We start from the raw sequence: 25,892 nt of genomic DNA, 5'->3' as shown, positions 1-25,892 counted from the left end.
AATGTGCACATTGTAAGAGTGTATAACATGCCCCCTGGGTAAGGGGCTCTTCTACCAATGGAACTTTACCCTGGAAGTGAGAACAATGTAACCTAAAAATTGTACCTTCATATTAATTTGAAAAAATAAAATACTAAATAAAATAAAAAATGACAAAATAAAAATAGCTTCCCCAATATCTCTCTGATACTCAGAATCCATTTGTTTGGCCTGAAGAGTTGCCCACTGTTATAATGCAGGTAGTCCTTGAGAAGATAAGACAATAAATTTTGTTGATAATTTATATCTTGCAATGAAAAGTATTATATTCCTTTTATTAAAAGTATGTTTGGATAAAAACAATGCAAAGGAATAAGGCATAAGATGATCTATCCTTGATCATTTGTTCTTCTCTGCATTTTACCCAGTAATTCTTCAAAGAGGCCAGGAGTCATGATTCCCATTTAATAAATAGGGCTTGAACTGCATGAAATTATACATCTGATAAGTGGTTGTGCCAGGATTCAAAACTAGGATTTCTGACTCCAAGCAAGCAATGAGCCTTGCCAACATTCAAGTAGAAAGTGTTCATGGTTGCCAACTGGATTGAGTGCGTTTTAATCTCTTTTCCTATCTAACATGCTTCTTTTTGTTCTTTATGTTAGGCCTATATGTTCAGTTCAGCCCATTGACTTGAACTTTGTGGATGAGCCATCAGAAAATGGCACAACAAACAAGATCGAGATTAGCATGGACTGTATCCGCGTGCAAGACTCGGACCTGAGTGACCCCATGTGGGTGAGTGGCATGGGATTCCTCTTTAATCTGTATGCTGTGGCATCCTTATCTCTGTTGAACCTGACTTTTAAATGGCCTGTGAAAGGGTAAGTGGCTTCGAGTGGCAAAGCCATTGGAAAGAGACTAAGTATGGTCAGCCAAGAGGAGATTAGGAGTGACCTTTGGTTCTGGGTCTGCCTCTGCTCTCTCATGTACGCACATCTCTCCCCACTGGTGTAGGGAAGGAATCAGAAATAATTCTCTACCTCTTTTGTGTGAATTGTTCCTCATGTCAGTCTTAACTTAGAGAAGATGATACTAGCCCAAGGTTTTCCAACTGGTAGAATTAAAAGAAAAAAAAAAAAAACAGAATCTAGTTCTGAATTCTATTTTCCACTATGGCAAGCCACTCTTTCATGGGACTATCCTAAAGAAGGGTATTTTGTGAATGAAAGAGGAGGAAATAATTCTATTTTCACACCCTGGTTTAAATACCTAGTAGTAGAGTAAAAGGAAAGAATAAAACTAATCAAACCATAAAACAGACTTTTCTTGACTTTATGACTGAGCTGCTCATGACCATCAGTCCCAGTTTCTTATTTACAAAATGATGAGATCTTAAGTGCCACATACATCCCAGGCAAACTACAGCATTTAATGGGTTAATGATAACAAACTATTTTTTCTGAGATGTCCAGATGAAATTTCCTGTTTTTGTGCATTCTATAATACTGGTGTGTTTTCTTTATCATTTATTCACCATATGAGTTCTGCTATTTTTCTATTACAATTTTCTAGAAAAATAGGAAACATCTAGAAAGAGAGTGGGGTGTCATATAGTGTCTGCTGACATAATTAAGGAGAATGCTTTAGAAAATGTCTTGCCTTATTTGATATGAGATTTTAATGGAATTTTCACTGTATGCTTTTTTACATAGAGAATGTACTTATTAATAATAAGAAGGTAAAGTACGGAAAGGGGAGAGGAAACAGTTGAAACTAGGAATTTATATACTACATATACATTCATGCTTTGTTACTGAATTGATAAGGGGGAAAATACAGTTTTTTCATTGACACCTTCCATTCTAATACAGATATAGTTCTGAATTATCCTAGAGCTAGTGAAAGAAACTGACAGCTGATTCCAAATGGCAGGTCATTCAAGGCCTTAGAATGTATTATTATCGGGTTCAGCACCCGTAGCCCAGTGGTTATGGTGCCAGCCATATACACCAAGGTTAGCAGGTTCAAACCTAGCCCAGGCCAGCTAAACAACAATGACAACTGCAACAAAAAATACCTGGGTGTTGTGGTGGGTACCTGCCTGTAGTCCCAGCTACTTGGGAGACTGAGGCAAGAGAATTGCTTAAGCCCCAAAGTTGGAGGTTGCTGTGAACTGTGATGCCACAGCACTCTACTGAGGGTGACATAGTAAGACTCTGTCTCAAAAAAAAAAAACTATTATAATTGAACGTAAGTATGTGTAAATTCTGATTTGACAACTTAAAAGTTAGGACATTCCAAATTCATATAAAAATGTTGCCTCTTGGCTCGGCACCTGTGGCTCAAGCAGCTAAGGCACCAGCCACATACACCTGAGCTGGTGGGTTCGAATCCAGCCTGGGCCTGCCAAACAACGATGGGTACAACAAAAAAATAGCCAGGCGTTGTGGCGAGTGCCTGTAGCCCCAGCTACTTGGGAGGCGGAGGCAGGAGAATCGCTTGAGCCCAGGAGTTGGAGGTTGCTGTGAGCTGTGATGCCACAGCTCTCTACCCAGGGCGACAGCTTAAGGCTCTGTCTCAAAAAAAAAAAAAAAGTTGCCTCTTAAATTGAGGGGTAGTACCTGCCTAAACAAGCCTGCGTTTTTGTACTCTCTCCAGGATTTTCTCTTCTGACTTTCAGACTTACAAAAGTAGGGAAAAACTTATGAAGTTTATAATGGAGACTCACAAACTCTTTTTACAGTTACGATTGTTAATACACTGACACGTGCTTTCCAAATGTATCATGCTATTTCTTCTTTATATTCTGGGAAATTTTCTCCTTGATAATCCCATTCCCATTTTTTCTCCTCTCTGGACAGTTGGTATCTGTCCCTCAGTGTACAGTTTGCGTTACCTTCTCAGGGACCCTTTCTGTATCTATTGCAATCCACGCATAGACTGTTCTATCACTTAGGGATTTTTGTCATGCCCAGGGCTTATGGGCACATGTAGGTTCCCACAGTTGGAGATTCACAAAGAACTAGAAAATAAAATGAAATGAGGTTTTGCCTTTGAGGTAAACAAAGCAGGGCACTTGGGAGAAATTATTATGAAAGAAACGTATGAGTGAGAATGAACTTAAACTAAGAAACAAACTGCCTATCTGTGGCTGCCCTGTCTTTGTAAAAAACGGAGACATTCCTAATAAATTATAGTTCTATACGAATCCTGAGTTTTCCCTTAGGACTATTCCAACATCTTCGTATATCTCCACAAGAAAAAACCACATAAATGGGGGCAGATAACAGTAGTTCTCAGCAATGGGAGTGGCAAAATGGTAGGGTTGCTCAGGATGTTATTAAGTAGTGTTCTGGTTTAGGTTCTTAGCCCTTCAAAACTGCTGCTGCAACTGGTGCAAGGAAGGTTCTTTTCTTTCATTACTTGGTAGCATATTTTCTTTTTTCTATGTAGAGGTTGGTAGCTGAATAGCTCCTGATGTCTACACATAAATTACTTTCCTCTTGAATATAATATTTTATTAAGTTGGGATCTCAGCCAAGCATTCTTTTACTGTGTGAGAAATACGAAATCTATGGACGTGAAGAAACACGTCAGATTACAAAGGGCAGAAATCTCGAAATTCATCCCATTTTCACTGATTCTTTTTGATACAGCCCTTTATACTAATAACTGGTAATGAAATGGAATAGAAATGTTCTGCTCTGATTATTAACAAGGAAAATTAGAATTGCAGAGAATGTGGGCGGCACCTGTGGCTCAGTTCAAACCCAGCCCCGGCCAAACTGCAACAAAAAAAATAGCCGGGCGTTGTGGCGGGCACCTGTAGTCCCAGCTACTCGGGAGGCTGAGGCAAGAGAATCATGTAAGCCCAAGAGCTGGTGGTTGCTGTGAGCCATGTGATGCCACAGCACTCTACTGAGGGCAGTAAAGTGAGACTCTGTCTCTACAAAAAAAAAAAAAGAATTGCAGAGAATGTGTGTCTTCTTAATTAAAATAATTTAATGTCACTGAAAAATGAACTTCATGGGATTATAAATGAAGGTGAATGAAGTATCTCCAAAAAATTGCACTTTTTACTCTATGTTCCCCCAGGACCCTATTAGTTCTTGATTCTGTTATCTAATATATTACTTCATATCTCAGCTTTGTATTATTTAAAAACTATAAAGTGCATCTGTCTTCAAATGGTAGATAATAATATTAATACTTAAATATTCTTCTGGAATGATTAATGCTAACTACAAAACTCTTACTTTTGCATCTGTTTATTCCTGTACTGTAAAGAAAGCCCTTTTAAGCTGAATTGAGTTTTTCCCTACTAAATTGAGTAGCATTTATCTAAGATCATTTTTTTTTGGTAAATCCTTATTGCACTGTCAAGATACAGAAGAGAAGGCTTCAGTTCTACCTATCAAAAAATCCCAATACCAGGAGTAGGGTGCCAACCCCATATGCCAGAGGTGGCGGGTTCAAAACCCAGCCCTAGCCAAAAACTGCAAAAAAAAAAATAAATAATAAAAATAAAACCTAGGTAGTATATTTGTATTTGGGAAGGCTTAGGCCAAAGCCCTAGCATAATGCTCTACATCTTATATAACACAAGAGTCGTATAAGATTTTGAAGCATTTATACTAGCTCTAGCCACAACAATTATTTAGTACCTACTATAAGCTCTGTTCTGTGTGATGCAGATAAATAATTCATAGTCTCTACCTTTAATATAGCAGAAAAGGCAAGTGTGTATAAAATTACCTATGAATAGTTGTCAGGATATATACATATATCTTTAAGACACATTAAAAAAAGACTGATTTATAGGAGCTGAGAAACACTAACAATGTATTATAGACAAAGTTATTTTTATTAGGGGCTTGAAATATGAGTCAAAATGATCAAAACAGGGAAAGAAAAAGTAGTCAAGTGTGGGTAAATGTTAGAAAAATGATTTTTTATCAAAATATAATGTTCCAACCAAAAGTTAAAAGATAAAAACAAAAAATTTGACTAAAGGGAAATTTTAATTTAAAAAGATAATAAAGACAAAAAAGATAAATAAAAGAAAAAAGATATAAACATAAGATTAAAATTCCTGACAAAAATTTAATATCCATAATGAATTGATACTTAAAAATCAGTAAGAAAAATATTAATTTCTCTCCATTGGCAAAAAGAGGGTAGCTTATTCACAGGTGAATGCAACATTGTTTAACAGACACAAAGTGTTCCACCTGTCTTACTAATAAACAATTTGGAAATTGAATGAGGTTATTTATCTTTCTGATCAGCAAAACTTTAAATGGTTGATGATGGACAATACTGTTGAGATTGCTAGAAAATAGGTGATCTTTCACTTGTGGAGTGTAAATGGATACTGTATGTACATATTAGAAGGCAATTTGTACATTTTCAAGTTTACTCCCTTTGGCCCATAAGTTCCAGTTCTAGATATTTATTTCACAAAATCCTCGAAGAATTCAAAAGTTCAGTGAGATACAAATAATGCTGAAAAACAACATAAGGAAATAAAAAAAGACAATTCAGGATATGAATAAGAAATTTATCACAGAGATATCATAAAAAATTTTTTCAGAAAGAATTCCTTGAATGAAAAATAAATACGCTCAAAAAGTTAAAAAATAAATTTCAAACAGAAGACAAATATCAGAACTTGAAAGCAGATGTTTTGAAATAACCCAGATAAAAATGAAAAGAATGAGCCCGTGTGACATATAGGACAGCATGAAGAAGCCACATATTCAAATTTTTGTTGATCCAGAAGACAAAGAGTAAACACAAGTATTAGAAATCCTATGTAGCAAAATAATAGATTAAAAATTCCCCAAGTCAGGCGGCACCTGTGGCTCAGTGGGTAGGGCGCCAGCCCCATATGCCTAGGGTGGCGGGTTCAAACCCAGCCCCAGCCAAACTGCAACAAAAAACATAGCCGGGTATTGTGGCGGGCGCCTGTAGTCCCAGCTACTTGGGAGGCTGAGTCAAGAGAATCGCCTAAGCCCAAGGATTTGGAGGTTGCTGTGAGCTGTGTGAGGCCACAGCACACTACCAAGGGCGATAAGGTGAGACTCTGTCTCTACAAAAAAAAAAAAAAAATTCCCCAAGTCTACTGAGAGAGATGGAGATACCCAGATAAAAGAAGCTCAGAGATACCTAAAGGGATACAATTCAAAAACATTTTCTTCATAGCATATTCTAATTAAACTGTCAAAAACAAAGAGAAAGACAGAATTCTAGAAACAGCAAGAGAAGAGTGTCTATTATTTTATAAGGGAACCCTCACCAAACTAACAGCAAATTTCTCAGCAGAAACCTTACAGGCCAACAGAGAATCAGATGTATTCAAAGTGATGAAAGAACAAAAAAATCCTGTTTCTCAAGGATTCTAAAGCCAGCAATGTTATGCTTTGTGAATAAAGAACATTTCAACCCACAGCTATACAATGCATTGTCCTCCTCATCAAATTAAGATTCTCCATGATAGACCATATGTTAGGGCACAAAACATGTCTTAACCCGTTTTTGAATACTGAAATTATAGTAACTTCTCAGACCAGAATGGAATAAAACTAGAAATCAATAACAAGAATAATTTTGGTAACAGTAAAAATGCATAGAAATTAAGCAACATACTACTTAGTAACCATTAGATCAAAGAAGAAATTAAAGAGAAAATCAAGAAATTTCTTGAAATACGTGAAAATTGAAATATCAATACCAAAACCTGAGATACAAGACAAAGCAGTACTGGCGGTGCCTGTAGCTCAATGGGTAAGGTACTGGCCCCATATACTGGGGGTGCTGGGTTCAAACCCGGCCCTGGCCAAACTACAAAAAAAAAAAAAAGAAATAGCCGGGCATTGTGGTGGGCGCGTGTACTCCCAGCTACTCAGGAGGCTGAGACAAGAGAATCACCTAAACCCAGGAGTTGGAGGTTTCTGTGAGCTGTGTGATGCCATGGCACTCTACCAAAGGTGATAAAGTGAGAGACTCTGTCTCCACACACACACACAAAAAAAAAAAGGAAGAAAAGAAAAAAGAAAGAAAGAAAGAAAAAGCAGTACTAAGAGGAAAGCTTATAGCAATAAACCCCTACATCAAAAAAGTTAAAAGGTTTCAAATGACCTAACAACGCAAAGAACTAGAAAAGCAAGAGCAAACCAAAGCCCCAGATTAGTAGAAGACAAATAACATATCATGGAAGTACTAAATGAAATAGATACTAAAAGAAACAAGAGATTAATTAAAGAAAAGGAGTTTTCTTTAAAAAATAAAATAAAATTGATAAACCCCTTGCTAGACTAGACAAGAAAAAGAAGAGCCAAATAAACAAATTCAGAAATGGAAAAGAGGATGTTACAACTGATACCACAGAAATATCAAAGAACACCAGGGAGTATTGTGAACAACTACACACTAACAAACTGGAACACCAAGAAGACCTGGATACGTGTCTGGATATGTACAACCTTCCAAGATTAAATCCAGAAGAAAGAGACATCCTGAACAAACTGATAAAAGGTAGTGAGACTAAATTTGTAATTAAGTTGCCCAACAAACTCACAGAGAAAAGTCTAGGACTGGATAATGTCCCTGCCAAATTCTACCAGACATTCAACAAATTAACATCAATTCTCCTTAAACAAGGCCAAAAAGTTGAAGAAAAGGAATTCTCCCTAACTCATTGAATGAGGCTGGCATTACCTTATTCCAAAACCAGACAAAGATGCTGCACCAACAAAAAAACCTATGAACCAATATTCCTGATGAACACAGATGCAAACATTCTAAAAAAAATAAAAAATAAAAATACTAGTAGCAAACCGAATCCAACAGTAAATCAAAAAAAGATACATCACGATCAAGTAAGATTTATCCCAGGGATGCAAGGATGGGGATAAATCTATGTAAAAGAATAAACATAATACATCCGATAAACAGACTTAAGGACAAAACTGTATGATTACCTCTATAGATACAGAAAAAAATTCACTACAGTTCAGCATCCCTTCATTATAAAAACTCTAAACAAACTAGTCATCAAGGGAACATACCTCAACGGAATGAAGGCAATATATGACACACCCAAGGGCAGCAGCATATTGAACAGGGAAGAGCGAAAGCCTTTCCTCTAATAACAGAGACAGGACAGGGAGTCCCTCTTCACCCCTCTTGTTGGAGGGCTACTGGAAATTTTAGCCAGGGCATTCAGGCAAGAGAAAAAATAAAAGGCACCCAAAGTGAAGAAGAAGTCAAACCCCCCATCACTGCTGATGATATAATCTTATATCTAGAAAGAAAAACAAAATATTCTACAAAAATCTTAGTTTTGATAAATGGACTCAGTGAAAAGTTTCAGGATATAAAATCAACATATATGAATAATGAACTATTCTAAAAATAAATCCAAGAAGGCAAGCTCATTTAAAGTAACTACAAAAAAAATTACCTAGGAATAAATTTCACCAAGAAGGTAAAAGTACTTCATAAGGGAAACAACAAAAGATTGAAGGAGACACAGACAATTGGAAAGCTATTAGAATTGGTGTCATTAAAATAAACATGCTGCCCAAAGTGATCTACAGATTCACTGTAATCAATACACCAACATCATTTTTCACAGAAGTAGGAAAAAAAAACCCTAAAATTCTAAGAGAACCAAAAACAACTCAATAGACAAAGCAATCCTTATCAAAAAGAACAAAGGTGGAGGCATCATGCTACCTGCCTTCAAAATGTATTAGAAGGCTATAGTAACCCAAACACCACCATAATGGTATAAAAACAGACACATAGACTAGGGAACAGAATAGAGAATCCAGAAACTAGTCCACATATTTACCAACTGACTTTTGACAACAGTGTAAAGAGATATACATTGAGAAAATGATACCCTTTTCAACAAATGGTACAGGGGAAATTGAATATTCATATGCAGAATAAATTCCTATATCTCACCATGTACAAAAATCAACTCAAGATGGATAAAAGACTCAAATGTTACACACAAAATTATAAAACTACTAGACAAAAACCTTTAGAACATTGGCCCAGGAAAAGACTTTATGGCTAAGACCTCCAAAGCATAGACAAAACAACAAACTGGACAACGGTACTACATTTAATTAGGAAACCATCAACAGAGTTGCTACGTGTATATTGAAGCACTACTCTTGGATGCATCCCATTAAAGATTGTTATAGTTTCTTGATAAATTGGCCTTTCTATTATATTTCTTCTTCTGGTTATGTGCTGTGTTCCAAAGTCTACTTTGTCTTCATTAATATGAATGTAGCAAATCTAGCTTTCTTTTGAGTCACGTTTGCTTAGTAAATCTCTTCTCCATCCTTTTACTTTTCACCTACCTTTATCATTATATTTGAAATGTGTTTTTTCTAGACAACATCTAATCAGAAATTTTTATATATTCTAACAGTTTCTGTCTTTCAATGGGTATATTTTCATCACTTATATATAGTATAATTATTGATATGGCTATTTTAAATCTACCACTCATTTGTTTTATACAGAGGGTGCCAAAAAATGTATACATATATTAAGAAAGAAAAACTATTAAAACTGTAATACTCAACATATACCAGTAAGGTTTGTTATCTTGTATCTCGTGTAATTGCAGAAACGTGACCTGCGTGTCATAATTTTAACACAGTTTCCTTTCTTAAAATGTGCTTGAGTCTACATGTTTTTTTTATTCTCTGTATTTGTTGTTACCTCTATGTTTCCTCAGTTTTCTTTTTTTCTGCCATATTCTTTGACTGAATTTTAGTATTCCGTATTTTCTATTTGGTTTTTGGCTGGAGCTCTTTGGATATTTTTAATAGTTTCTCTAGGAATCTCCACATTCATTATTTTTCACAGTTTACTGAGAGCCAGTATTTTTCCATTTCAAGTGGTAGGTAGGAACCTGACATGCTGGTGTTGTCACTCTCCTTTATGTTGTAGCTGTGTGTATATTGCAGCTGTGTGCCTGGAAGACACCATCTGACGCTTAACATTTTTACTTTCAATAGTCAAAGTAAAAAACAAGTCTATTCAATTGATGTTGATATTTACCATTGCTTTTGCCCTTCCTTTGTACCAAAATTATGGCTCTGCCTGGACATTAGTAAGAAGTGGGACCATAAACCCGGTCAAAGCTCTAATTTCCTGAATTTTGGATTGATCAACATTTTATAAACATTCCCCTCATTTGTCTCTTCCTCTTCCCTCCCTCCCTGCCTCTGCATACATGTGCACACACACGCATGCTCACTCATGTGCAACTCAGTTGAATTGGATTGTATCAGTTTCTTTTTTTTGTAGAGACAGGGTCTCACTTTATGGCCCTCGGTAGAGTGCCGTGGCCTCACACAGCTCACAGCAACCTCCAACTCCTGGGCTTAAGCGATTCTCTTGCCTCAGCCTCCCAAGTAGCTGGGACTACAGGCGCCCGCCACAACGCCTGGCTATTTTTTGGTTGCAGTTTGGCCGGGGCCGGGTTTGAACCTGCCACCCTCGGTATATGGGGCCGGCGCCTTACCGACTGAGCCACAGGCACCGCCCAATGGATTGTATCAGTTTCTGATAACTTTAAATCTTTTTTGACAAATTTTAGTCTTTTTTTTTTTTTTTTTTTTTATTGTTGGGGATTCATTGAGGGTACAATAAGCCAGGTTACACTGATTGCAATTGTTAGGTAAAGTCCCTCTTGCAATCATGTCTTGCCCCCATAAAGTGTGACATACACCAAGGCCCCACCCACCTCCCTCCTTCCCTCTTTCTGTTCCCCCCCCATAACCATAATTGTCATTAATTGTCCTCATATCAAAATTGAGTACATAGGATTCATGCTTCTCCATTCTTGTGATGCTTTACTAAGAATAATATCTTCCACGTCCATCCAGGTTAATACGAAGGATGTAAAGTCTCCATTTTTTTTTAATGGCTGAATAGTATTCCATGGTATACATATACCACAGCTTGTTAATCCATTCCTGGGTTGGTGGGCATTTAGGCTGTTTCCACATTTTGGCGACTGTAAATTGAGCTGCAATAAACAGTCTAGTACAAGTGTCCTTATGATAAAAGGATTTCTTTCCTTCTGGGTAGATGCCCAGTAATGGGATTGCAGGATCAAATGGGAGGTCTAGCTTGAGTGCTTTGAGGATTCTCCATACTTCCTTCCAGAAAGGTTGTACTAGCTTGCAGTCCCACCAGCAGTGTAAAAGTGACAAATTTTAGTCTTTAAATATTTAATAAACACATGCTCCATGAACAAAATAGTTTTCAGTAGGCCACTGAAAACTACTTTGACTTAATTCCACTGAGGCATCAAGGAGCTAGTTAACAATATTACCACGTGAGTCACTCACACTCTCCAAAATGTCCTCCCTGTATGCCTCCTCCTGGCTCAGGAAGGTAGAAAATATCTGATTTCTGGTATGTTATACAAAAAGCAATCATTTTCTGTGTGTCTCAGTCTTGGTCTCCTAGACTTCTGAGATGAACAGTGATACCCAACTATGCGTCTGACACAGATATCAAGAACGCACAACAAAGACAGTGTCTTTATTTTCTTTCTCTTCTTTTCCTACATTGGTCTCCATCAGCCTTCTAGAGCCACCCTCACACCACTACTGTCACTCTCTTACTCCTTTTGAAGTTCCCTACTTTCCCCCATGTCAACTACCCTTTGTTCTAGTCATCCAGAAAACCACTAAAATCAGTATAGACAGATTTATTTTATTTTAGTACTTTATTACATAATTTTTATTTTATTTATTTATTTATTGCAGGGTGGGCCAAAGGATTTAGGCTTAATCCTAAAACTCCCAAGCACAGACCAAATCACATAAATAAGGCTGGGATGGTGGTTAAGTGACCTGTCCTTTCTTATTTGCTTTTTTATTTTATTTCAGATTAATATGAGGGGACAAATGATTAGGTTACATTGTTTGTATTTGTTAGGTAGAGTCCAAGTTGTAGTTGTGCCCCTCACCCAGGAGCTGTGCCATGTACCCTCATATTATGCCTGTTGGAGGGAGCAATAAACCCTCCGCCCACTTCCACACTCCTTTCTCCCCTCTCCCCCAACTTGAATTTAACAGAGTTTTTCTCTTGTGTGGGTATGTACTTGTTCATCTACTCAGTTTATGTTAGTATTGGGCACACTGGATACTTGCTTTTCTATTCTTGTGATACTTCACTAAGGACAATGTTCTTCAACTCCATCCATGATAATACAAAAGATGCAAAGCACCATCTTTTTTTTTTGCAGTTTTTGGCTGGGGCTGGGTTTGAACCCAGCACCTCTGGCATATGGGGTGGGTGCCCCACTCCATTGAGCCACAGGCACCACCCAAAGCATGCATCTTGTTTATGACTGAATAGTATTCCATGGTATACATATACCACAGTTTATTAATCCATTCATGGGTTTTGGACACTTGGGTTGATTCCACACGTTGGGAGACTTTAAATGGAGCTGAGATAAACAATGTCAGTATAGGAAGATGTCAGTATAGGAAGATGTTATTCAAGGTTTTAATCAAATCTTTACTTTTATAACTACCTTATATTTAATATAGTGCTTTATGATTTCCTGTTTATTTTGGAAATGCAGCAATTAAAAATCATTATTTTTTTATCAGTTGTCTGTTCATGCTATTTTTCATAAAAATTCTGTGAGGAAGGTAATTATATATTACTTTTTATAATGACATACTGATTTATAAATTTCTCTAATTATAGAAGCAATATAAGTAATAATAAAATTAGAAGTATCAAAAGCATATAAATCCCTAAGGATGGTAATTATAAAAACTTTAGTTTTTGTTTTTTTTTTTTTCATTTTTTTCTCAAAGAGAATTTGTAAAACATATTTGAATTCACAGTATAAGTACTTTACTCAAGTAAAATACTTGTTTCTTTGTATTCTATTCTAAATACTTTTTCTTATTTACTAATCTTCCAAACTTAATTATGTATCATTTTATATTATATTAAATTAACATGTCATGACTTACTTAACTGTCCTACTCATTTTTTTTTTGAGAAAGAGTCTCACTTTGTTACCCTCAGTAGAGTGCAGTGGTGTCATAGCTCACAGCAACCTCCAACTCTTGGATTCAAGCAATTCTCTTGCCTCAGCCTCCCAAGTAGTTGGGATTACAGGTGCCTGCCACAATGCCCAGTTATTTTTAGAGATGGGGTTTTGCTCTTGCTTAGTCTGGTTTTGAACCCGTCCACCCACCTCGGCCTCCCCCATTGTTAGGATTATAGGCAGGAGCCACTGTGCCCAGCCTTGCTCATATTTTAAAGAAAAATATTTAAATACAGATTATTTTCTTGTGCTACATGTGAAGTACAATTGGGTAAAATTATAGGACCATCAATCTTATCAAATTTCTTTCTGTGAGGTTTTGTTATTGTTATCAATTTATAGTCCTACCAGATGCACAAAAGTGTATCAAAACTTAAAATCAGTTGGTTATACAGTCTCTTCATTTAAAACAAGCAAACATTTCTAGGTGACTGAGAGCCTGTGCCATCAAGATGAAATTCTGGATACAGTTTTGATTGCAGTCTATGGAGGGGCTGGTGGTTTGGGCTGGAGATGAGTGACATCCTGGAGAAGGGAAGGACCATCTGGGAGTGAGGAGAGCAGACCCAGTTGGGATGGAGTCAACATTAGGATAGAGGTAGTGAAAGAGGGAGACACAAAGTATATTTTCACACTTTCACTTAAAATTAGCCTTGAATGGGCATGACATTTTTCTTCTTTTCCTTTTAGCACTTCTTAATCCATGCTTTCAGTATCCCTCCCACTCTTACTTCTTGGCTCGTACCATTGAAACACTCACCTACTAGCCAGACTTGGAGGCACACGGCTGTGGTCCCAGCTACTTGGGAGGCTCAGGCAGGAGGAACCCAGGAATTTGAGGTTGTTGTGAGCCATGATCACACCATTGCATCTAGCCCAGGTAACAGAGAAAGACCCTGTCTCAAAAAACATTTTAAAATAAATATAAAAACTATAAAAAAATTTAAACGTAATTTATGTAAAATAGGCTTTGGGTAGTAGGTCTGTGGATGTGAATGAAACAAGTAATATATTCTATGTAGCAAAAACTCTCTAATCTATGGAAAAGAGGTTTTTAGTTATGAATATTGCTTATGGAATAGGTCAATGTTCATTCAGTTTAGAGTGAGTTCATGTGTGCCTGTAAGAGTGAACTGTTCTTTGTACAGGATAGCCAATGGGAAGGTGCCACTTTGTTCAAGAGTGCCAAGTCAGGACTTTGCCTTAAACACAAGTATGCATTTCAAACCTTGAACAAACAGGCTTCTTAATAAAATGAGGGAAAGGGTTTCTTTTTTTTTTTTCTAGAAATTCGCAAATATCACTTGACAGGTGACAGCTCTTCCCTTACAAAAGGGGCTGTTTGCTTTTTGCTTTGGTGTTTGGGTAAACTGCAGCAGGGCACTGGCAGAGAATTTATTGCCTAAGGGAAGGTGTTTGCAGTTGCTGTGTTTAATCTGAAAAGAAACCCTTTTCCTTCTGTCCCCTCCCTTTCTCTTTGAGGAGGAAGAGCTGGAAATGATAGCCCCAGGGAAATAGTTCCCCTAACACCTGTCTTTGGTGTAACCTCAGCAATGTTACTTAAGACACTGTGCTCCCTGTGTATGCATTCAGAATGACAAAGTTGAAGAGGGCAGATAAACAGAAAGGGATTTCAGCAGAAACATAGGAGCTGATTCTGACCTTATATCCTCTTAAAAACTGATCATGTTGAAATCCCAGCATGCTAACTTAAAAAGAATCTGATTTGTTTGAAGTTATACTCATGCCATTAATCACCTGTCCTTACCTTCAGCAAGAAAATATAGCTGGAATCTATCAAACTTGGAAAATTCTAGAATGTTATAATTGGTATTATATTATAATCATGTTCTTGTTCTAGTCCAATCTTTCTTTAATAGATGGAGAAACTGAGATTCAAACTGATTACTAGTAACTTCTCCAACACTTCTGATATAGTTTGTAAGAAAACCAGGGCTAAACCTAACTTTCTCCATTTCTAGACCTGCTTCTGCATCTATTTTTAGGGGTAGTATAAAGAGCTCAGGCTCTGGAGGTAGATGGCAGCCTGTGTTTGAATCTATTTCTATCATTCACTGTTCAGCTTAACCTTGTGTGAACTGCAGAATGATTCAGAGACTCAGTGTTCACATCTGTGAAATGAGGGTAATAATACTGATGACACCCTAGAGTGGAGTTGTTTTGAGAACAGAGGGAATGTAAAGCAGTTACCACAACACCTTACATGTGGTCAGTCCTGGGGGTGATGGCTGTTGCTCTTAATCTTAGAATGTCTTTAATTTGGAAACACTGAATCATTAATTCACAATAAGCAATTACTGATGCAAGAAATAAAAATGAATCTGCATAGGTTTACGTTTTTGTTTTTGCAAAAAATAAGGTACTATTTGAAGATATGCTAACATGCCATGAAATTTGACTTGGCCATAATTTACCAAACTGAAATTAGACAAAGTTGAGTTTTTTTTTCAAACTAAAATCAAAGTATTGAACCAGAAAAACTTCTTGTAAACACAGTATATATATATTTTTCCTGTTCAGGTCTCAGAACTCATAAGTAAACTTTTTTTATTTCACTTACTAAATTTTTTATTAGTTATTTGGGTATCATTCCATTATTGCAACATAATATTCTTTTGTTCTAGTCTAATGATTAAGAACATGAGCTTTGTAATTAAATACACTGATATAACTGGGTTTAAATCTTAGCATAATAATGGAGTTAGCGCTGCCTGGACTCCTATACAGTTTTAATTCAGTGGCTCTCAAAGTGCTGGTCTTAGGGCCAGCAGCATCAGAGTTATTTAAGAACTTGTTAAAAATGCAAATTTGGGGGTACTATTCCAGACCTACTAAATCAGATCTACTGAAACTGGAGGAAAAGGTAAATCAGCCTTTCAGATGATTCTGATGTTTTATATCCAGTGGTACAATTCAATCATTTAGTATATAGAGTAGAACCTCCATAGCTGACCACTCCCTCCATTGATCACTTCTTTAAGTTGACATAGTTTTCATAAACTGTACATGTACCATATACGCATCAGTATAGTAGCCTAGTTCCTTATGTTGACCACCTCCATATGTTGACTGATTTCTTACAGTCCCTTGAGTGGTCAACTTACAAAGGGTCTACTGTATTTTTATAAGTGGGGCTTTGGGAAGTGGCTGGCCCAAGGATATACAGTTATAATAACAGAAAGGAAATTTCTAGACCAGTCTGTACTCTCAAATAGGTATTTCTAGCTGTGATTCATCTTCAAATATGTAAAAGAGTCTGCTGGGTTATACGATTTAGAAAATGTAAAGGTAAAAATGTAATATTTTAAAAGAAATAATTAAATATGTGCATTAAGTAGTTGAGTACATGTGTCTTTATCAGGAAGATATTATGTGAATTCTCATACCTGGATTTCTTTAATTATAGAGATGGTTCATAAGAATATCTTTCCTGGCAAAGGTCTAAAATTTCAAGTTTGTGTTCTTGTCTATTCGACAAGCATTTACTGATTATCTACTAATTTCATGATATTCCGTTAGGGATGTAAAGTTTATCAGGGGTGTTTACCTTTTTTTTTCTCTGCCACACATCGAAAGAATAAGAGTTGACTTGGGCCACACGTTAGATACACAAACACCAGTGAAGGCTAATTAACATTAAAAAGGTCCCCGCAGACATTTCATGATAGCCAACACCATGGATAAGCAGAAAAAGTCCTCATAAAATCATCATGTGGGCCGTAGGTTGAAAATCCCCAGATAAAAGAGTTGAGTTTATAAGTGCCTATAACGTAGAGCTGGTGGAGGAACAGATCAGAAGTAAATGAACTAGGTTACAAGCGAACTAAGTTATTGTATCCAGGGAAGTATTTATTGCTTAAATATTGGGAGACGAATGAATAGACAATAATTGGGCATCATTAATGGACAACAGATCAGAGTTCACTTATTAACTGCTGGTCTGCTTAACTTTGGGAACAGCATTCATATTATACATTTTATAAATCATACCTCTTAGATCAAGCAGCTCAGTGGTCCTGCATCCAGCTAACATTTGATGCTTGCCATACTTGAGACAACCTGGGGAATGAATGAACAAAAGAAAGACAATTTCTTCCCCTAAGCACCTTCCAGATTATTATGGGACAGGAGATGAAACCAACAATTTTATCAAGATACAGAGTGCTAAGTGCCAGAGGAAAGCAAAGATGGCAACTTTGCAGGAAATCTGATGATCATTTGTTTGAAAGCTCAGGAAGTAATTCAGTCATTTTAAAGAGAAAGGAAAAAGATTATTTTAGGGAGAGAAAACTATTTAAGTTAAACAGGGAATAGGCTACCAGCTTAAATGCATGAGGCACTCATGCCCCTATAATATGATAGGAAATAATGATGCTTTAAAAGAACTCAGGAATACTTGAATCATCTGAAGTAATTAGATTCTTTTGAGTTTCCTGGACACATAGAACATATGTGTATATGTGGGCTTTTAGTAAGAATGTATTTGATACATTGTGTAATGGGAGAGGGTCAGCTTGGTTTGGCTTGGACCTTATAGCAAGAGAATGTGTATGGGGATAGATAAATAGTTGAGTTGGCAGAGAAAATAGTAATATCTTCTAACCTGGTGTCCTGGCTGAGCTGGTTGTGAGTAACTAGAGGACGGAGGCTGGAGATGGAGAGGTGCCTGTATGTACACGTGATCTTGCACTGTGCACCATCAACAGAATCTGGTGTCTTGAAATTATGACTAAGTCCCTCTGGTAGACTGTTATTTTCAGATAAGGCCCTATTCATTGTCCACATATTTTTCCCAACATTTTTTTCAGAATAGACTGCTAATTTGTACAGTATGAACAGTGATAAAAAGGAGAATCTCCTTAGTTTTCAATCTACTGAGGGAAATAGGTGCATATCTTGGTATCTAGAAAACAAGATCCATGTTGATAAAAGACTGATATACAAGCCTAAAACAAGGCTGATAAAACTTGATGGATTATTTCTAATTGGAAGGAATTATAAGAGTCTCCAGGTAAAAGGTATTTTTTTTTTTTTTAATGCACATCTACTCTTAGTATGCACAGTATAAGCTTTCCACCGCGACCTATTTTGAAGATGTTCCCTTGGCTTCTACTTGGTTTCTAAGCGTCATTCTGTTTTCTTTTGTCTATTAAAGTTACTCTTTGTGTTTAGGAAAGACATTCAATTCAGTTATACATTAAAAAAAACAGTTTTAACTTCACTCTGTTTACTTTTAATGCTCCCAAGAAGGTGGGAGCTCTTAATGGGTATGATTCAAATCATTTCTCACCACACCCTCTTAAAGAGGTAAAAAGAGGGCAGGTATTTTAACATCTCATTTTTGTATTTCTGTAGCACAGAATAATGGATCAGAAACTAAATTGAAAATAAGATCCATGTCATTTGTCTTGGAATTGTGTGTACCTTTTTCCAATAGATGCTGCTACCTGCTTCCCTTCACATTAGAACTAGGTAGCCTTATAAAATGTGGATTTAAAAATAACTTTCTCTTTTAGATATCTGGGTAGGGTATCAGACGGTTTTTCTATAACCAGAGTTTTATTGGACCATTATGGATTCGGCAATGTTGGCTGCCCTAGATGAAAGGAATCAGCACAAACCATCTCTGCTATTGAATTAAATAAATGCAGTCAGCTTCCCATTTATCCAAGACACTTTCTTTTCTTTTCAGCAACAAGCCTATTTAGGAAAAGAGACAACTCAGCTGCTTGCAATAGGTCTGATAGAAAAAAAAAAAAAAACTAAGGAAGATATGGAGGAAGAAAAAAAAATCTTTTTGTAGCTGAGTAACAAAAACTTACCACCCCCCAACCCAGAGATTCAAGAATTAACACATCACATGTAAAATTAAGCTCCTTGGCTATCCTTTGGCCCAGGAAGGGAATTGGGGATTTTCAATTTAGCACTTTGTAAATATACCATCCTTTGCATTTTTAAGGAATTCAAGTTCGAGCAATAATGAAGTTTGGTGAAAAAACATTGGCCTGGACATTAGGAGCCTTAGCTTCTAGTCTTCACCCTGCTGTTGCTAATTGGTTTCCTGTTGATGGAGAAATAACTGCCCCCCCTGGGCCTTAATTTCCTTATGGGAAGGGACATTGAGTTGGATCACGATTAGGTGAACACTCAGTTCCATACTCTACAGTGGATTAACTGCCATTCTTTGCTTCTGAACTCCATCTTGCTAGGACTCCTCTTGTGTCTCACTGTGGCTATGAGGGGTGTGTAGCACACCCAAACACATTTTTAAGAACTATTACTAGTGGTGCACACCTGTAGACTCAGCTACTCAGGAAGTTGAGACAGGAGGATTGCTGGAGGCCAGGAGTTGGAGACTGCAGTGCTCAATGATCATGCTGGCACTCCAGCTTAGATGACATAGCAAGATTTGCTCTCTTTGAAAAGAAAAAAAAAAAAGAGGATCATTAGTGAAAGCATAAATATATCAATGTAATCTGTATGAAGCATTGGAAAACAAAACTTCTAAATAATACCCGTGGCATATAATCCAAAGAGTTTGTAATGATGGCTCTCTTTTCTTTCTGTTCTTTCCAGGAAGGGGCGAGTATTATAAAAACCTGAACACAAAAGCAACATTTTTATATCTGAGAAAATGAATAGTTGTTAATCAGTGTTTTTTGTGGAGGTGGGTGGGTGGTAAGGTATTACACTAACAAAGATTAGTCATAAATATGAATACTGTCTGGAGTTGGTGAAAGAAGTAACTAACTCTTTCTTTTGCTCTCCCAGTTCCTCTTCTAAAGTGCTGCCTCTATCTTCCTTAAAAGCCCTGGAGGCAGTGTTCCTTCCAAACAACTACTTGTCTAACCAGTTCATTGGAATGCGTTTCTACAGACTGTCTCCTCATTCAAATTTCTTCTGAAAATTAACCTCTCTAAAAGCATAAATCATGTTTTAAAAAATACCGTGGTAAATATTGCACATAAAATCTTTTCTCTGGTTTGAAAAAAATGCACAAACATACCTACCTAATATTTTGAAAGGGCAACCCAAACAGAAGCAATTAAAACAACTGCCTTGCTCCTTTTAAAGAGAAGGCTTTTTTTGATTACATTTTTTCTTTGCGGTGACAGAGATTAAATTCTCTTGAGGAAACCTTTCCTCCTAAGTGCACATCTCCTTCTACCCCTCACCCCGCAGCCTAGGGTGATTTTTTTTTTGAAAAAAACTAAGTATATATTATCTTTGCTGGCATTTTAAAATAAATTATAAACTATGAAGCAAAATACATAAATTACAGATTGCCACAAATCTCGCCGTGTTAACAAATCTTGTCATATCGTCAGTCTTTATACAAACTTCTTTATGCTGAAAATTTTAATAATTGTGGACCATATACTTCAAAATTTACCTTCAATGTATAACAAATAGTATCTTAGGCAATAACAGGTGTCAGAGGGTGTTTTCCTCTCTCTGTTTTTCCCTAAGCCAGTTTTTCATCTAGTCCTAACACAAAACAAAACAGAACAGAACAGAACAGCCCTCCGCTTTTCCTGTGATCGCGGCTGGAAGAACCCTGAGCGTCAAAGTCTCGCGACACCCGACGAGGCTGAGCGGGAATTCCCCCGCGGGACCAGCGAGAGAGCCGGAAGTGTTGGAGACAGTGCAGCTGCAGATCAGAGCGGAAAAACTGGGATCCGCAGAAGGACACGTGCTTTTCTGGCACTGTCAGGCTTAAGTCCACCCTCACCCCGACCCCACGGCCTGCCTAAGTTCTCCACGTGTGGCTTGGGGGACAAGCAGCACTGTGATGAGGCCAAGGCTGTGGACATACCCGGCCTGGACTCTAAGCGCTGGAGAAACTCAAGAAGCTGGCCCAGAAGTCTCTAATCACGCAGATCTCGTGAATCCCTGGCCCTGTCCAAGGCTGGAGTGTTTCCTTTCCTGTTGACACACTGTGAAAATCTGGCAGCCAAAGCTGATGAGATGAAGTCCACATTGGAAGGTTTTGTGTCTGGCTGCAGCCGTCAGTCTGCCATGTGAAGATGGCAGACCTTGAGCCTGATGTACAGCTTCCATCTGGCTATTAACTTTTTGATGTCATTGTTCAAGAAGAATTGGCTGGATGTCTGGGCTTTATACATTGAAAGCACCATGGGCAAGCCCCAGTGCCTGCATGAAGCCATGTTGTAATAAATCCTAATGTCCCCACTCCAAAAAAACGAAAACAAAAAAAAAAACCTCACCTAAAACATTTTCTTATTCTGATTGTGTATAGTAACTAACTAAATATGGATAGTTTGTGATTTGAATTTAGTGAAGAAAGAAAAGTAAATGTATGTTGGCTTCTCAATGTGTGCAGTGCAGTTAAAATAACATATTCTTCATAGTGTTGTAAAACTTGAATTTCCTATTTTGGCTAAAATCTGAATGGCAAGGGATGGAATAGGCATTTTCTTTCCTGGCCTGGATTTTTGAAGGAATCCCCACATCATTTGAATCAATTTGAAGGTTGGTTTTTATTTCTAACTCCTCTTCTAAAACAATACAATGAAATTAACCATTTTGGTTTGTGAGGAAGAATGAAGGGTAGCTCATGGTTGGAAAACAGTTAAGTTTCAAGTTTTAACATGTAGAATCTAGAACACTAAATTATCTGATAAGCAATAAATAAAAGCCATCATATTATGACTGAATTACAAGAAGAAAGAATGTTTGGATTCAAACATCTCCCTAAACAGCCTGTTGTATAAAGAAGAGGCAGCTATCTTGGAAGTTTTAGAGCCTAGGTTCTGGTCTTGAATTTTATACCATTTAGTTATGTAACCTGACATATATCACTAATTCACTCTAGTTTCAGTTTCATCACTTAAAAACTGATCTAAATGATTGATACCAAATCTAAATATCTTCTACATTTAAATATCAACAATTTCTTAGAACAACCCATAAATGTGAAATCACATACAGTCTGCCAACATGCAAGTTAAGTAGTACTTTATTATTAGAGACTTATTTTAAGTATGCTTCAGTCTCTATGATCAAATAAATATTCTGAGTATATTAATAGCTACCCCTCTGTAAGTCTATGGTCTTTTTTCTTCTGTAAAATAAATTGGATTAATATAATTCTTATGAAAACTAATTTGGATAATATAAAGAGCTTATCACAATAGCATAATTCAGTAAATGTTAGCTTTTCTATAATATTTACTTTTATTAGATCAATAATTGAATACAATGGGCTTTTTATATACAATTTCAGGAGTGTCTTTGTATGGATGTTACAATATTTTACAATTCCTCCTTTATTTTTTAGCCAAGTTATGTTTTATTACTGGGTAATTCTTTTAAAATTCTTTGAATCACAAATATAAATAGATGAATATTACATTTAAAAACTTTCTTTACAATCTCTGGATAATCTTAGTCAAACTACTCTAAAATTCTAAAGACGGGAAAATTTCATTTCAGAGTCAAAACACTGTTATCAAATAATTGTTTTTCTTCCTTATCATAAAGCATTCTGAGTAAAATATCCAAAACATACTCTTGATAATGACCTGCGATATGGTGCCACCTATGCATTTAGGGTTGGCTTGTGATTGTATTGTTGACTTAACTTTAGGTTGTGATGAAAGCATGTTACTGAAAATGTATTTGACAGTGACATGTGGGTATCATAGTGAAACTTCATGTAAAGATTCAAGTGCATGTAATGGATAAAACATACGGGCTGAACAATAGGAAAAAGCACAAAATTTCAACTTCCTAGTCATTGACGTTGATAAGAAGTGTATGTGTGGCCAGAGAAGCTTTAATCTATGGTCACCACAAAAGCTAATTAATCTGGGTGCAGACCTGTTTGAAGCCCAGGTCTACCACTTATTAGTTGTGTGACAAGTTATTTCATGTCCCTATACTTCATTTCCCTCATTTATAAAATGTGGATTATAATGGTACCTCCCTCATAGGCTGATATACTAAACAGACCGTGTGTATAAAGTGCTAAGAATCAGACCTTTCCTTAAGAAGTACTTAACAGATATTCACTGTTGTTCCTCTGACTCTCTTTGTGCATATAATATGTTTAATGCTGTATTAAAGATGCTATAGTATCTACCATCTCCCAACAGTTTGGTTCCATGTAATGATCAATTTGAATAACAGAGTAAAAATGTATTCTGGGTAAAAATTAAAGTAAATTTTTACTTTATTAATTGTTTTTTGGGCGGCACCTGGGGCTCAAAGGGGTAGGGCGCCAGCCCCGTATGCCGGAGGTGGTGGGTTCAAACCCAGCCCTGGCCAAAAACTGAAAATAAATAAATAAAAATAAATATATTTAAAAAAAAATTGCTTTTTCTAGTCAGTCCCTTTGAAACTATTGGGCAGTAAAATAATAGTATAAATGTTTTTATTTATGTATTTTTATTGTAATTTCTAACAAACTAGCTCTAGTATGGGTTTGGATTAGAGATTGTGTGTTGGGTGGGTGAAGGAACAGAACTTGATTCCTCCATAGTATTTTCCCACATAGTTGCTATTCCTTTTATATTTAATAATTCATTTAGAATTAATCTAATAAATTATTGTCTCTGAGTAAAAATATAATTATAATAAATATACCCAATAAATGGCTTATGTAACTTATAACGGGTGAATCAAAAGAGAAATAAAACTTTTATGGGTGGCGCCTGTGGCTCAGTGAGTAGGGCGCCGGCCCCATATGCCGAGGGTGGCGGGTTCAAATCCAGCCCCGGCCAAACTGCAACGGAAAAATAGCCGGGCGTTGTGGCGGGCGCCTGCAGTCCCAGCTGCTCGGGAGGCTGAGGCAAGAGAATTGCTTAAGCCCAGGAGTTGGAGGTTGCTGTGAGCTGTGTGAGGCCAGGGCACTCTACCGAGGGCCATAAAGTGAGACTCTGTCTCTACAAAAAAAAAACATTTTCCCAAGTAGCCATTTTAGGCAATTATGTGTTAGACCTCCTCCTTATCACTTATATTCAATGAAAGCTTATTAGGAGCATTAAAAAAAAATGACCTTTATTTAATACTAATTTTTTGTTTTAAAATCATCCAATTTGATCACCTCTTTTATACAATAAATTTGGCCAAATGCATTTTTTAAAAAGATGAAAATTTATCACCATTAATTATATTCCAATAATAATTCACAGACTGATTCACAAATTACAACAGATTGTCCACCAGGCTTACAGCTCCATAAAAGCAGAAATCATATCTTTCTTTTCTGTTAAACCCATTACAGAGCCTGGCACCTGTTAGTTTTCAGCAAATATTTGCTAAATGGTTTGGGCAGATAGAAACCTCATCTCTTAACTAAATTGGTAGCTCCTTCAAGAAAGTGGTGCAATCTGTCTTCTGAATAATTCCCTAGATTTTCTTGATACAAGTTTTGAAGACCAGACATAATCCTTCCAACACTTTTTTGTCCATCCTTGTTGAATTTTTTTTTCATTCCCATGTTATCTGTTGCTTTCTCTTTAGCTGGAATGTGTAAATATTAATTCAGAATGCTTCTTCGAATCTATTAAGCAATTTGCAATAGAATTAAGCATCAGAATTTCAGGCAGTTGGGGAATTCTCAAAAAAATAGCTAAGTGAAGACTGTCCTTTTTATTCCTTTTGAAGAACATTTTTCTGTGAGTTTATGCAAATTTGAAGAGGCTCCTCCAAGCCACCTCTGCAGATTGTTAGGCAGGACAAAGTGTTTAATGTTGCAAGTTTTTTCTGGAAATTAGTCACATCCATTGTATAAATCATGTAAAATGTGAGAGGTTTTTAATTACAGTAAGAATTTGGAAAATTATACTTCTTCATCAAAAACAAACAAAATATCTTATGTTTCAGTAACTCTCTAATGTTTAACAAGTTACTTCTCATCTATTGTCACCCTTGATCTTCTCAACAATGTGCAATATTTATCTAAAACAATTCTAAGTATTAATATATAATCTCTGCATTTTTGGTTTAATTAAATGTTATTAAAAACCACTTAACTTCATTAGCATACAGGTTAGTATATGTGACTAAATAAAAGGCACCCACAATGTTTTACAAGTTAAACAAGTGAAACAGAGTGCTCTTCTTCTGAACTCCAAGCTAAAATAATGGAATCTCAAACATACACTTTCTTTATTATCATATTACTTTACCTTCAGGTGACCATTTATAACAATACGGAGACAGGAAAAAAAAGAACTGAAGGTGAAAACAGACCTTAAAGACACCCACACATTCTTTAATTACTCATAATTGTCACCTTTTTAATTATGTCACAAACTCTTGCGTTGATGTCCTGAGGTGAACATTTGGGCATACTTGATAGTATCAAAACAACTTATGACTGAATAAAGGTCTGTTGGGTTGATTGCTTGGTTATCTGAGAGTGAGATCTTGACTTTTATTTGTCTAAAGCAGAAAATGTCTGAGCAGCGTCTGCTAACTCCAATCAATAGGTCAGTTCACATTTAGCAAATTCATTGATTCATTTCTTCTTAAAATGTATTGAAAATTTCCTATGCACAAGACCCTGTTTAATATTTACATGCCAAACTAATGGTATCAGTAAGAATTTTATTCTCAGTAGAATTTGAAGGCATATTAGAAACTTTGTTTTTTGATCATGGTAAAGTGATAAATAGTGCTTTTGTGTACATGGCTTATTGTAAGGGTTTGGAAGCACTCTTCTGATGTATTAAGAGCAGCTAATGAAAACAGTTAAATAAACAAACCATTATGATGAGCCTGGGAGTTCATACAGACATTCTGG

General features: G+C 36.5%; 1 protein-coding gene across 4 annotated transcripts in view; it reads left to right on the top strand.

Moving 5' to 3' along the window:
• Positions 1-25,892, top strand: part of TP63 (tumor protein p63) — a 262,946-nt gene that overhangs the window by 107,502 nt on the left and 129,552 nt on the right. For all 4 annotated transcript variants that reach the window (XM_053565542.1, XM_053565541.1, XM_053565540.1 and 1 more), the window contains exon 3: positions 645-777. In XM_053565542.1, the coding sequence (XP_053421517.1) occupies positions 645-777 (133 nt within the window). The remainder of the gene's footprint in view (positions 1-644; positions 778-25,892) is intronic.

This window comes from Nycticebus coucang, chromosome 16 (assembly GCF_027406575.1).
Source record: "Nycticebus coucang isolate mNycCou1 chromosome 16, mNycCou1.pri, whole genome shotgun sequence".
Classification (NCBI taxonomy): domain Eukaryota; kingdom Metazoa; phylum Chordata; class Mammalia; order Primates; family Lorisidae; genus Nycticebus; species Nycticebus coucang.
This window is presented reverse-complemented; position numbering and strand designations above follow the sequence as displayed.